The sequence below is a fragment of the Oenanthe melanoleuca genome, unplaced genomic scaffold (assembly GCF_029582105.1).
Source record: "Oenanthe melanoleuca isolate GR-GAL-2019-014 unplaced genomic scaffold, OMel1.0 S001, whole genome shotgun sequence".
Classification (NCBI taxonomy): domain Eukaryota; kingdom Metazoa; phylum Chordata; class Aves; order Passeriformes; family Muscicapidae; genus Oenanthe; species Oenanthe melanoleuca.
Window position 1 is genome coordinate 592,856 of NW_026612650.1, and position 12,910 is coordinate 605,765.

Genomic DNA, 12,910 nt, shown 5'->3' on the forward strand with positions numbered 1-12,910 from the left:
GCCCATGGCCTGTCCCTGCCTGTGCTCACAGCACGGACACACAGCAGGACAGTGACCAAGCTGCCAGAGCAATGCGGCCTTACAGCCACAGAAGGCCTGGCAAGGAGAGGGAGGAGTTGGGAAGAGCAGATGTGGGAAGAGCCAGGGCCATTGTCTCTGGCTGTGCTGCTTGCTGGGAGACTCTTCCCTCCACCTCTGCTCACAGGCACTGCCCTGCAGAGACAGAGAAGGGCTGAGGAAGCATCTGGGACACACAGGAGAGGGCATGCACTTGCTTTTATTTAAATGCATGGGAAGAGAACTCATGCATGTCTTTGTCTTCCAAAAGAAAAGTAGATATTCATGTAGAAATGCAAAGAGTAATTCACAGTATTTTCTACAAAACACAAGAGTAGAAAATGTTATCTACAAAAAATGGACAGATAAGGAAAAAAAAAAAAAAGAGAGATTGTAAAGAGTTACATTCTAAAGGCTCTGCAGAAGAAAAGAGAGCATTTAATGCTTCTGAAAATAGAGTGTCATCAATTTTCTCAGAGCTCCTTTGAGCTCCTTGTTCCTCAGGCTGTAGATGAGGTGATTCAGGGCTGGAGGCTCCACTGAGTACAGAACTGACAGGGACAGATCCAGGGATGGGGAGGAGATGGAGGAGGGCTTCAGGTAGGCAAATACTGCAGTGCTGAGAAACAGGGAGACCACGGCCAGGTGAGGGAGGCAGGTGGAAAAGGCTTTGTGCCGTCCCTGCTCAGAGGGGATCCTCAGCACAGCCCTGAAGATCTGCACATAGGAGAAAACAATGAACAGAAAACAGCCAAGTGCTAAGGAAGTAGTGAAAATAGAAGCCCCAAATTTCCTGAGGTAGGAGTGCGAGCAGGAGAGCTTGAGGATATGGGGGATTTCACAGAAGAACTGGCCCAGGGCATTGCCCTGGCACAGGGGCAGAGAAAATGTATTGGCTGTGTGCAGCAGAGCAGTGAGAAAGCCACTGGCCCAGGTAGCTGCTGCCATGTGGGCACAAGTTCTGCTGCCCAGGAGGGTCCTGTAGTGCAGGGATTTGCAGATGGACACGTAGCGGTCGTAGCACATGACGGTCAGGAGGGAAAGCTCTGCTGTGATAAAGAACATAAGGAAAAACACCTGAGCAGCACATCCATCATAAGAGATGTTCCTGGTGTCCCAGAGGGAATTGTGCATGGCTTTGGGGACAGTGGTGCAGATGCAGCCCAGGTCAGTGAGGGCCAGGTTGAGCAGGAAGAAGAACATGGGGGTGTGCAGGTGGTGGCCGCAGGCTACGGCGCTGATGATGAGGCCGTTGCCCAGGAGGGCAGCCAGGGAGATGCCCAGGAAGAGGCAGAAGTGCAGGAGCTGCAGCTGCCGCGTGTCTGCCAATGGCAGCAGGAGGAAGTGGCTGATGGAGCTGCTGTTGGACATTGCTTCAGTATAGGCACGGTGGGCTGCCAAAAGAAGACAGAGTAGTTGGGACAGGTTTCTTTGTGTCAATCTTATTCTATTTTCTTCCATATTTACTCAAAATTGGTTCTCTTTCATTGGGAAATTTCTCTCACTTAGTTTTTTTATCTTTGATCTCAGGGTTTTGCTTTCTATGAAGGGAGAGAAATCCTCTTTAAGCATTGCTCTGAAACTGAACACCGGGGAGCCCAGGGGGAGCACAGGGCTCCCTGTGCCTGAGTATAGTCATACCTGCTGGTGCCACTCAGCTGCCCTTCGCTCATATACACCTGCCTTTATTTCAGAATGACTGCACTTAAAATGTGCCTGAAAAATAAAGAGGACATTTTGAAAGATCTGGTTTCAAAGCAAGATTTTCCAAACCCACTTTTCTTTCCCTGTGCAGCTAGACAGGATGGGATATCCAGGTTTGGTGTGGCTCTCTCCTGCCTGGAGTTGTGCCTACTGGGAGCTGTTTCTCTCTATCCAAGCCTTGTCCCTGCTGGTGCTGCCAGAGCCCAGCCCAGCCCTGGAGGCTCAGCTCTGCCCTGCAGACTGTAATATATAATATAATGTAATTAATGTAAAGTTGTAAATTAATGTAAAATAAGCAATGTTTGTATGACTAAAGTAATAAAAAACTTAAAAAACAGAAGCTGCAAAAGGAAGAACAGGAGTTGCTTAATCACAACCCTGTAACTTCCAAGAAAAGCTGAAGAGCTGGGTTAGCAAGACAATAGACCTAGCCGTGGTGAAGATGACTCTCTCCAGAAAGCACCCAAAAGATAAGAGCCTGATAAGCACCCACAATTAAGGTAATCAGAGCCATCAAGAAAAAATACATCTGAATGCCGGTTTCCAGTAAACCAAAATCTGCAAGTTACATCTCAATTCCATCTTCCTGTAAACCTAAACTTGCCCTCATCAGAATTCATCATCTCCCAGGATATGGTTTTGTCCAGCTCAAGGCGGTGAAAGAAGAGAGAAGACAAAGACCTCTGCTCCGGGCAAGGAAAAACTGTATAAAAACTGGACTAACCAAAGCTGTTTCGTGAACACTTGGGGATTTGGAGCGATAGAGTTCAAATCACTGTGTGTTCACCCGATGCCGACCCCGGGCTCGGCATTGTTCTTTTTGATTGTGGCTATCAAAGACCATGTTTCGGTCGCAAAATAAATATCGGTTATTTTAATCATATTTAATTCGGCTTGATCTGGTTTTTATCTATAACACAACCAAGGGTGCATTGTGACATTGTTTTGCCTCCTGGAACCAAGGAGACCATGGTGACACCAATGAACCTCATGGAACCACGGGTCCATTGTGACACTTTGGAACTACAGAGACCATTGCTGAGCACAGAACCTCATGGAACCAAAAGTCCATTGTGACAGATCAAGGCCTCAGGGAACCAAAAAGAGCATTGTGACACCGTGGGGCCCCATGGACTGAAATCTCCATTGTGACAGTACAGAACCTCATGGAACCAAAGGGGCCTTTGTGACATTGCAAGGCCTCAGGGAACCAACGAGTGCAAAGGTCGCAAACATTCCTTGCAGGGCTCTGCCTTGGGCATGAAGAATTTCCTTGGTGGCACCTTGTCCCTGTTTGCAGTGGGGAAATGTGAGAATTTTAAAATGCTTGAAAAAAAAATTGAAACCCCCTCTTTCGCTGAGTGGTGTCAGTTCTCAGAAACTCAGTGTGGAAACGAAAAAGTAAAGAACCTTGGAAAGCTGAAGCACCTAGAGGAATTCAGCCCCACTGAGTGTTGTTACTGACAAAGGCTCTCTAGAGGCTAATTAAAGCAGATAACTGCAGGCCATGATTGCACAAAGCTCTCAGAGACTCCAAGGCAAAAGCAAAACCCAAAGTCCTCTGAAAAACCTGCAGTCCCTGGGAGCATGAAGGAGCCCCCAGGGCCATTCCTGACCAAGGCTCCCCAGGGACTGGTCCCAGCAGATCCCTGAGGCCACTGGGATGTGGGGAGATGCTGAGGGCAGCACAAGGGGTGACAGTGCCCAGCCTTGCTGGGGCTGTGCCAGGAGGCCCCAGTGCCTCAGGACAAGGTGTCTCCTCCCAGCCCTTGGTGGCACAGACCCTGCTGTGCCCCAGGGCACCAAGACTTGGCTTCTCTTTGTCCCTACCTGTTATCTCTGCCTCCAATTTTCTGCTGTAACTGGAACCTGGGGACACTTTCTCAGTTGTGTCCCTCAGTGGGACCCATGAACAGGATCACAAACTTTGGAGTTCAATTATGACTGAATTCTTGAGAGGTTTCCTAACAAACAGTGCCTGTGCCTTGATTTCCCTCTGGTCTGGTGCAGTTCATCAGGAAGTTTTCCTACTCCTGTTATGAAGAAATACATCAAAGAGCTTCTGAAAAATACATATTCTTGCTTTAAATGGTGCATTTTATTGCTGTTCTCTTTAAGCAGAGGTGACTGTAGCATTCAGTGATTGATATTGGTCCTGGGTCTCTCCTCAGGAGGTCTGGCCTGCTCAGAAAAGCTGTGCCTTGAGGTCTGACCCAGTGTGGACAACCTTGCCCCACATTCCCCAACCCCATCCTGGTGTCCTCCCACACCTGGAACCTCCTTTGCTTGGAAAAGTAGTTTCACTCAGGCAGACGGATATTTCCTTTTTGTTATTTTGCACGCAATCTACAACTCCTAATTTTCCCCAGTGCAAACAGACACATTGCTCAGGTGTGTGCCAGCCCCAGCCGCCACCAAGGAGGTTCAGGCTGGGGATCGGTGCTTCGGGGGTGCTGCCTGGAGTCGGTGCCATCTTTCCTTTCTGCCTCTAATTCCCATCATGCTCCGCGGCCCCATAGAGCCCCATTGGAGCTGGGACTACAATGCCCATCATGCCCTGCGCCCCACAGAACGCTGGAATCCTGCCCGCCCTGGGCGTCCCATAAATGTCCCCAGACCCACAAGGATCCCTAAGTGCCCCCTCTGCTCCCATTCGGGAACCCCCAAAAGCATCCCCAGATCCCCTGAATGCTCCCAACCCCACAGATGCCCATTACAGCCACTCCTGGGAATTAATCTCCTGCCATTCCCCGTGAGCTCAGAGCACCTCATAACCCAGTCATGCACCTAAAATTCCTGCCGTGCCCTGCTGCCTAAAGAGCTTGTTTAGAGCTCCCCAAACTCCCCCCAAGTGCTCCCGAACCATATAGGTTTCCTCCTGAGAATCCGAACTCGCTGCTCAGAGGCAAAAGTGTCCCCCAAGTGCTCCCGAACCCCAAACTCTCAGCAAGAACCACTTCCAGGACTTCAGCACCCATCATGTTCTGCAGTTCTGGTAAAATGCCATTCTAGCTGAGACTTTATCTCCCATCATGCCCTGCGCCTCAACGAGAGGCATTGCAGTTGCGCTTACAGCTCCCATGATGCTCTGCGAGGCTTAAAACCCTGTTATTCCTGAGCCTACAACTCCCATCACCCCCCGTGCCCCAGAGAGCCCGTTAGAGCCCCCCAAGCACCCGCCTGGATTCCCCTCCCTGACCTCCAAGTGCCCCCTGGACACCCAAGTGCCACTGCAAAGCCCAGACCTTCCCTCAGGATCCCTAAGTTCTCTCTTAGATCTCACTTGATGCCCCCAGGTGTCCTCCCGTCCCTCAACTTCCTTCTAAATTCTTTCCCCAGATCCAAAACTACCCCAAATATGTCTCAGAAATGTCTCCTTGAACAGGAAATGCCCACATTGATCCTGTCTGAGAAAATAATGGTAATAAAGATGACAAAAGAACTAGAAATATTATGAATTACCTTAAAGAGGGAGAAATCAATAACCAATAGATCTTATTTAATTAATGAAGGGAACTGTGTAACTTAGAAGAAATGATCAATAATTTTTTTGGTTGCTAATTATGTATGGAGTTTTAAAACAAAAATTAAAAATTAAAATTAAAATAAAAATTCAAAAATTAGATTTTTGAAATAAAGAACAGTAATATTTTAAATAAGAAAAATATAACTCTAATTTGAAAATTATGAACATGTTTTTATAAAGATGAATTTTCTAGGTTTGTTTTTTAATATTATGAATTCTCAGTCCCAGGTGGGAAATATCATGACATGGTGAGGTTGGGTGTGAGGAGCTGGTTGTCTAAACAAGGTCAGCCCACAAGAGGATCTTTATTCAACGTGCCCACACTTCTTAAGGAGATATTTGGCATCAAGATCACTTGGGGAATGCTTCTATCACCATCTCTCTGAACCGAAAAAAAGAAAAACATTCCCATGAAAATAAAGTCATGAGGGGCATTTTGAAATCTTCCTCCTTAACAGAAGTCCAAACTGACTCCAAGCAGCTGCACAAGCCCTGGAGACATGACCAAAATGGAAGAATGACAAAGAGCTCCTGACAGATTTTTGTATTTTAATGATCCCCAGGGTGGATTTGGGGCTGAGTCCAGGATCCCCAGGCACTGAGAGAAGGTTGAAGAAGCTGCCCAAGGAGTCAGAAGCAAAACTCCAAGTCCCTTGGAGCATCAGTGGCCCCACTGAGGGCAGGGACTGCCAAAGGCTCCCCAGGCACTGGTGAGAGCAGATCCTTGAGGGCAGGATTGCAGGAGCCAAAGGCTGTGAGCAGGAACTGCAATGCTGAGCAAGGCCTGGGCTGGTTGGAGGCAGCAGAAAGGCCAAGGCCTGAGCCCAGGCCTGGCCCAGCAGGGCCTGTCCCTCACGGGTGGCTTGGGGCTGTTCCTGGGGCACTGGGATGGGAGGGGCAGCAAGGACAAATGGCACCAACCTGTGTGACACTGCAGATGCTCATGGAACCCAGGGCCAGTGTGACACAGCAGGGCCTCATGGAAACAAGAGGCCATTGTGAGCCTGCGGGGCTTTAACACCCCAGAACACTGAAATGCTGGGGGTGACCAAAGGTTCCTTCACTTGAGTTTGGTGCACAGGAGAAACACCAGCCAGATATTCTCAACATGGCTAGACACAAAGAATAATTTTGTAGGAAGGGACCCACAAGGCTCATCAATTCCAGCTGTTAAACAAATGGCCCAGTGATACAAGCACCATGCTCTAACCAGCTCAGCTAAGAGGCCAAAATGACACACAATTTTTATGGCAAAATATAGGCAGTCAAGGATCTTGAGTAAAGGGTTTAATACAACATCCAATTCAACATAAAACTCTTACCATAGCATTAACTTCATTAACTTAATTCAACCTAAAAACCTTTAACCCTTTAGATGTTTAGGTACCACAAAATTTTCCAGGTAAATAGGACTAAATGGAGGACAAATAAAGAACAACAGCAGATCTATAGAAAGACACACATATAGGCACCAGCTGCTCGTGTTCCAGCACTACTCAAAGAAAATCCCCAACAGAAGGCAGGATCCAGGCCAGGGTCTGACCTCCTGCTCTGGGTTTAACCCCTGGGCCAGCATGGGCCCGCCCCTTTGGACAGACTGCCAGCTTCTTGTCCAATCAGAAATAGGGTTGGCACCAGCAGGTAGTGTGTGATTGATTGAAAGCTCCACCAATCAGAGCTGGGTGAGCTCTGCCTGCTGTGTGATTGATAGACAGCTCGGCCAATCAGAGCTGGGGAGCACCACGGCTTTGGGCAGGGCTCTGTCCCCCACATACCAAGGCCTGAGCCAACCTGGGTCCCACACAGCCACTCTGAGCATCCCAGGGTGTCTGGGACATCGATCTCATCCAGCCTCTGACAGCGACCATGGTGACACTGTGGAACCTCATGGAACCAAGGGGCCATGGTGACACCATGGGGCCCAGAGTGTCACAGAGTCATTGTGACACAGCAGGACCGCATGGAGCCGAGGGGCCATGGTGACACTTCAGGGCTTTGTGGAACCAAGAACCCATTGTGACATTGCAAAGTGTCATGGAAGCACAGGGCCATTGTGCCACTTCAGAACCAAGGAGAACATTGTGACACTGTGGGGTCCCATGGAACCAAGGGAACATGGAATATGTCTGGGTGGCTGGGCCTCCCAGGGGACACCTGACAGGTCTGGCTGACCTTGGCATGTCGAGGGCTGCTGCTCATCTGCTGCTGAAGCACTGGGGCTCTGTGCTTTCCTTCCTATGGAAAAGAACTGTTCTTCTCCCTGAGGTGTACAGGGCCAAAGCTGAGATTCCTTCTCCAAATTTCCTCATTTGTAAAGATTTTCCCCATATGAAATCGGCCAAGAGAGACAGATCTGGCTGGCTGTAGCTTTCTAAGGGCTGGCTCTCATCTGCCTTTGAAACACTGGGGCTTCGTTCTTTCCTTCCTAATGAAAAGAACTCTCCTTCCTGGCCAGGCGACCACAGCCAAAACTGAGATTCCACCTTCAAAAATCTCTCTATACAAGGAGAGGCCCCAGATGAAAGACAGGATAAACTGGCTGGCTTGCCCTATGGTCCCTACCCATCATCTTCTTCCAAAACATCTGGGCATCACACTTTTCTTTCTTATTGAAAAAAATATCAATTTTGACCAGGCACCCATGGCCAAAACTGGGATTTCACCTCCAAAACTCTGTACATCCAAGGATTGTTCCCAAGTGAAAGCTGCCAGGACAGAGAGGTCTGGCTGCCCTTGGCCTCATGGGGGCTGCTGCTCAATGTCTTTTGTAACACTGGGGCTCAGTGCATTCCTTCCTATGGAAAAGAACTGTCCTTTTCATCAAGGTGTCCCTGGTCAAAATTGAGACTCAGCCCACAAAATCCTGTACATTCAAGAACTTCTCCATGACAAAAGGTGCCAGGAAAAACAGGCCTGGCTCTCTTGGCTTCCCAGTAGCCACCTGTCTTCTCTTCCTTTGAAACACATGAGCTCTGTGCTTTCCTTCCTATAGAAAAGAGCCCCCAGTCTTATCAGTGCAGAAATGCAGAAATGGCTGAGTGTGGGATTCAACCTCCAAAATTCCCTTTATCCTTTCCTATAGAAAACACAAATTCCCTTTCCTATAGAAAGGATTTCTTTCACACAGAAGCTTCCAGAACAGAGAGGTTGGGCTGGCCTTGGCCTCTGATGGCCGCATTTCATGTGCCCCTGAAACAACAGCGTTCCATGCTTTGCTTCCTATGGAAAAGAACCCTCCTTTTCCTCCAGGCATCCATGTCTGAAATTGATATTTCACCTCCAAAATGCTGTGTATCCAAAGATAGCTCCCAGACAAAACATGCCACTACCATCTAATCTGACTGTACTTGGCCTCTGTGTACTGCCCGTCATCCACCCCTGCAACACTCCTTCCTGTGGAGACCATGGTGACACTTTGGGGACCCCATGGATCCAAGGGACTATTGAGACACAGAGAGGACTTCATGGATCCTGGCATGTCGAGGGATGCCTCTCATCAGCCCCTGGAGACCTGGGGCTCTGTGCTTTCCTTCCTAGGGAAAAGAACCTTCTCTCTTTCCTGGTGCCCATGGCTGAAATGGGTACACCCCCTAAAAACTTCCCTATATGCAAGAGTTACTTCCAGCCAAAGCCAGGACAGATAGATCTGCCTGGCCTTGGCCTCCGGAAGGGTATCTTTCATCTACCACCAAACACTGGGGCTCAGTGCTTTACTTCCAGTGGAAAAGAATTGCCCTTCTCACCTAGGTGTCAATGGCCAAAACTGGGATTCTACCTCCAAAATGGCACCTATCTAAGGATTGCGCCCAGACAAAGGTAGCCAGGACACACAGGACTGGCTGCCTTGTCCTCTGGTGATTTTCTTAAAATATGAGCAGAACTTTTTATTTGCCAACAGCTTGGAGAGAGCCCAGAGATCTCCCAAGGTAGGATTTGGAGGCCTCCAGCACATGACCACTATACAGAGACAAAAGACTTCTGTGCTCAGTAGGGTGGATACTGAGAACAGCAGAGATGAGCGCTAGAAAGAATGGAAGTGTGATTTCAGTGACAGAGGATCCTTTTGACATAGTAAAGATCAGCCAGAGAAAGAAAGCATTAATACCACATGCAGCTGGGGAGGCCTGGACTGAGAAAAATGAGAAAGGAATTTCTCTCTCAGGGCAGGGCTGTGGTGCAGCACGACCCCCAGAAAGAGTCTGGAGCAGCCCAAGGCTCTGTGTGGCCAGGCAGAGGCAGGCAGGACGCAGAGCTGTCAGCAAAGGAAGGGGTCCAGCGAGGTGGGGCAGCCGGGGGATGACGACAGCCTGCAGGGACAGAGGCGCAGGGCATGGACACCGTAGGACAGCCTGGGCTGCACAGGGCACAGGGATGGGCAGCAGCTGAAAGACCCTGCCAGAGCCAACTCCTGCAGCACTTGGGCCATGGCTGCTGGCCCTGGGCCTGAGGCCAGCAGGGGACAAGTGAGCCTTGCTGTGCTTGGGCCTCATTGCCTCCTTGTCCCTGCTCAGCAGCCTGGCAGGGGCTGCCCCATGGTCCTGCCCTTGGCATTGCACATCCCAGAGCCCAGTGGCCCGGGAAGAGCCCTGAGCAATGAGGGAGGGACAGGATGTGCCTTGACAGGGGCTGGGGCTCAGGCCTTGGCCCTTTGCATTGCTGAAACACATCCAGGTTTGCTCAGCATCAGAGACACCTTTCCCTTGTTGTCCCCACTTGTCATCACTGCCACCAGTGTTCTACTCTAACTTCAACCTGGGGACACTTTCTCAGGTGTGTTCCTCATTGGAACCCATTAAAACTTCAAGAAACTTTGGAGTTTGATTGTGACTTTAAAATCTTGAGAAGTTTTTGAACACGCTCTCAGGGACTGAGTCTGATGTAAACAGCACCAAAGCCCTGAGAGATTCATTAAAATCCTTGTGCTGTGTCTGTGCTGCTGAGATGGGCTGGGCTCCTGGCACAGAGGCAGCTACTGGCAAGCAAGAAGAGCTTCAAAAAGACATTTCTGGTGCGGAGCAGCTCCTCTCCCTGGGCTGAGGGCACTGCCTGCAGGCACTGAGGGGACAGGAGCCAGGCACAGACAGGATAAAGGCAATAAGGACTGGGAAGACTTTGAGCTGAGACTTCACTTGGGGAAACATCCTCACAGCCCTGGACATGGTGAGTCTGTGGGTGCAGGGCAGTGTCTCCTGTGCTTCTGGTGGGTTCTCCTGGATCCAGCACACCCCACAGTCTGGGGGATATGTCAGGAGGACTCTCCCAGTTTCTCAGAGGCAGAGGAAGAGGAGGATGTGCTGCAGAGCGGGGCTGCCCTGGGCAGTGTCAGAGAGACAGGGCAGGACGGCTCCTGCTGCCAGGGACGGCTGCAGGGGCTGAAGCCGGGGCTGCATCCAGGGCTGCCCAGGGCTGTCCTGCAGAGCAGCTCCTGCAGACCTCAGGGCTCTTGGCCAGCCCAGGGCATGTGCCACCTGCCAGGGGCAGCTCTCACCCTGCCTGGCAGCTCTCCGTGGACTGTAGGGAGAAGTTGGAGGGGGAAGGAGCCACTCCCATCAGGGCAGATTCCTCCTGCTGTGGAGATGGTGCTGCATGGCCAGGGCTGCTCTCAGCATTCTCCTCCAGGGAAGGGAAAGGGGCTGTCAGGTGTGTCTGTGTCACTGAGACTCCTGCACTGTCTCACTGCGGATCAGCAGATCTGCCTCTCATCTCCCTCACAAAGTGCCTCCCCACCCTCCTGTGCCTACAGACAGCAGCAGCAGGATCTTGGCTTGCAGCATCTCAGTTTGTCTCAGCTGCCCTTAAGGCCCTGCTGGGAGGGAGATGCCCCTGGGCAGTGCCCTGTGCTGGGAGGGGTGTGCAGGGCAGAGCTGAGCCCCCAGGGCTGGGCTGGGCTCTGGCAGCACTGGTAGGGACAAGAGTTGGATAGGGAGAAACAGCTCCCAGTAGGCACAACTCCAGGCAGCTGAGAGCCACACCAAACCTGGATATCCCATCCTGTCTAGCTGCACAGGGAAAAAAATGTGGGTTTAGAAAATCTTGCTTTGAAACCAGATCTTTCAAAATGTCCTCTTTCTTTTTCAGGCACATTTTAAGTGCAGTCATTCTGAAATAAAGGCAGGTGTATATGAGCGAAGGGCAGCTGTGTGGGACCAGCAGGTATGACTGTACTCAGGCACATGGAGTCCTGTGCTCCCCCTCAGCTCCCCAGTGTTCAGGCTCAGAGCAATGCTTAAAGAGGATTTCTCTCCCTTCATAGAAAGCAAAACCCTGAGATCAAAGATAAAAAAACTAAGTGAGAGAAATTTCCCCAATGAACGAGAAGCAATTTTGAGTAAATCTACTCTGTCTTCTTTTAACAGCCCCCCATGGCCACAGTGAAGCAATGTCCAACAGCAGCTCCATCAGCCACTTCCTCCTGCTGCCATTGGCAGACACGCGGCAGCTGCAGCTCCTGCACTTCTACCTCTTCCTGGGCATCTCCCTGGCTGCCCTCCTGGGCAACGGCCTCATCATCAGCGCTGTAGCCTGCGGCCACCACCTGCACACCCCCATGTTCTTCTTCCTGCTCAACCTGGCCCTCACTGACCTGGGCTGCATCTGCACCACTGTCCCCAAAGCCATGCACAATTCCCTCTGGGACACCAGGACAATCTCCTACTCAGGATGTGTTGCACAACTATTGACTTTTGCTTTTTTCATTTCAGCAGAGTATTCCCTCCTGACTGTCATGAGCTACGACCGCTACGTGTCCATCTGCAAACCCCTGCACTACGGGACCCTCCTGGGCAGCAGAGCTTGTGCCCACATGGCAGCAGCTGCCTGGGCCAGTGGCTTTCTCAATGCTCTGCTGCACACAGCCAATGCATTTTCCCTGCCCCTCTGCAAGGGCAATGCCCTAGGGCAGTTCTTCTGTGAAATCCCACAGATCCTCAAGCTCTCCTGCTCACACTCCTACCTCAGGAAATTTGGGGCTTCTGTTTTCACTACTTCCTTAGCACTTGGCTGTTTTCTGTTCATTGTTTTCTCCTATGTGCAGATCTTCAGGGCCGTGCTGAGGATCCCCTCTGAGCAGGGACGGCACAAAGCCTTTTCCACCTGCCTCCCTCACCTGGCCATGGTCTCCCTGTTTATCAGCACTGGGTCATTTGCCTTCATGAAGCCCCCCTCCATCTCCTCCCCATCCCTGGATCTGTCCCTGTCAGTTCTGTACTCAGTGGTGCCTCCAGCCCTGAATCCCCTCATCTACAGCCTGAGGAACAAGGAGCTTAAGGCTGCTGTGTGGAAACTGATCACTGGATGATTTCAGAAAAAGTGAAATACTGGCCCATTTCTTCAAATCACTTGTAATAAAAGCAATCTCTGATTGTTTCAGTTGGGCTTGTGTTGGCTTGTTCTTTCATTTCATTTGCTTTATTTTTCAATTTTGCCCGCTAAGAAACACCATAATTTGTGCCCTTTCTCATTTTGCATTTGTCAACTATTTCCGTGACACAGTCTGTGTCAATGAGGAGCTGTGCTGATGGTGGCTTTTAAGAAAATAAAGTATCTCTTTCCCAGCAACGTTTTCTCCAGAGATCTCCTTTCTGTTCCCTTCTCTGGAGCAGCAGCAGCAATGTCTGTGTGCAG

The 12,910-nt window shown here is 50.3% G+C and overlaps 2 protein-coding genes across 2 annotated transcripts; one reads left to right on the top strand and one right to left on the bottom strand.

Moving 5' to 3' along the window:
• Positions 1 to 259: 259 nt before the first annotated feature.
• Positions 260 to 2,403, bottom strand: LOC130266056 (olfactory receptor 14J1-like). Its single transcript, XM_056515381.1, has 2 exons — positions 1,699 to 2,403; positions 260 to 1,451 (listed from the first exon to the last, which is right to left on the bottom strand). Exon 2 carries the CDS (start codon positions 1,426 to 1,428, stop codon positions 496 to 498), a length of 933 nt encoding a protein of 310 aa, XP_056371356.1. The 5' UTR covers positions 1,429 to 1,451; positions 1,699 to 2,403; the 3' UTR covers positions 260 to 495.
• A 4,965-nt stretch (positions 2,404 to 7,368) lies between these two features.
• On the top strand, positions 7,369 to 12,654 carry LOC130266057 (olfactory receptor 14J1-like). The gene is made up of 3 exons (XM_056515382.1): positions 7,369 to 7,448; positions 11,366 to 11,440; positions 11,644 to 12,654. The coding sequence occupies exon 3, from the start codon at positions 11,667 to 11,669 to the stop codon at positions 12,582 to 12,584; it is 918 nt and encodes a 305-aa protein (XP_056371357.1). The 5' UTR covers positions 7,369 to 7,448; positions 11,366 to 11,440; positions 11,644 to 11,666; the 3' UTR covers positions 12,585 to 12,654.
• Positions 12,655 to 12,910: the final 256 nt, after the last annotated feature.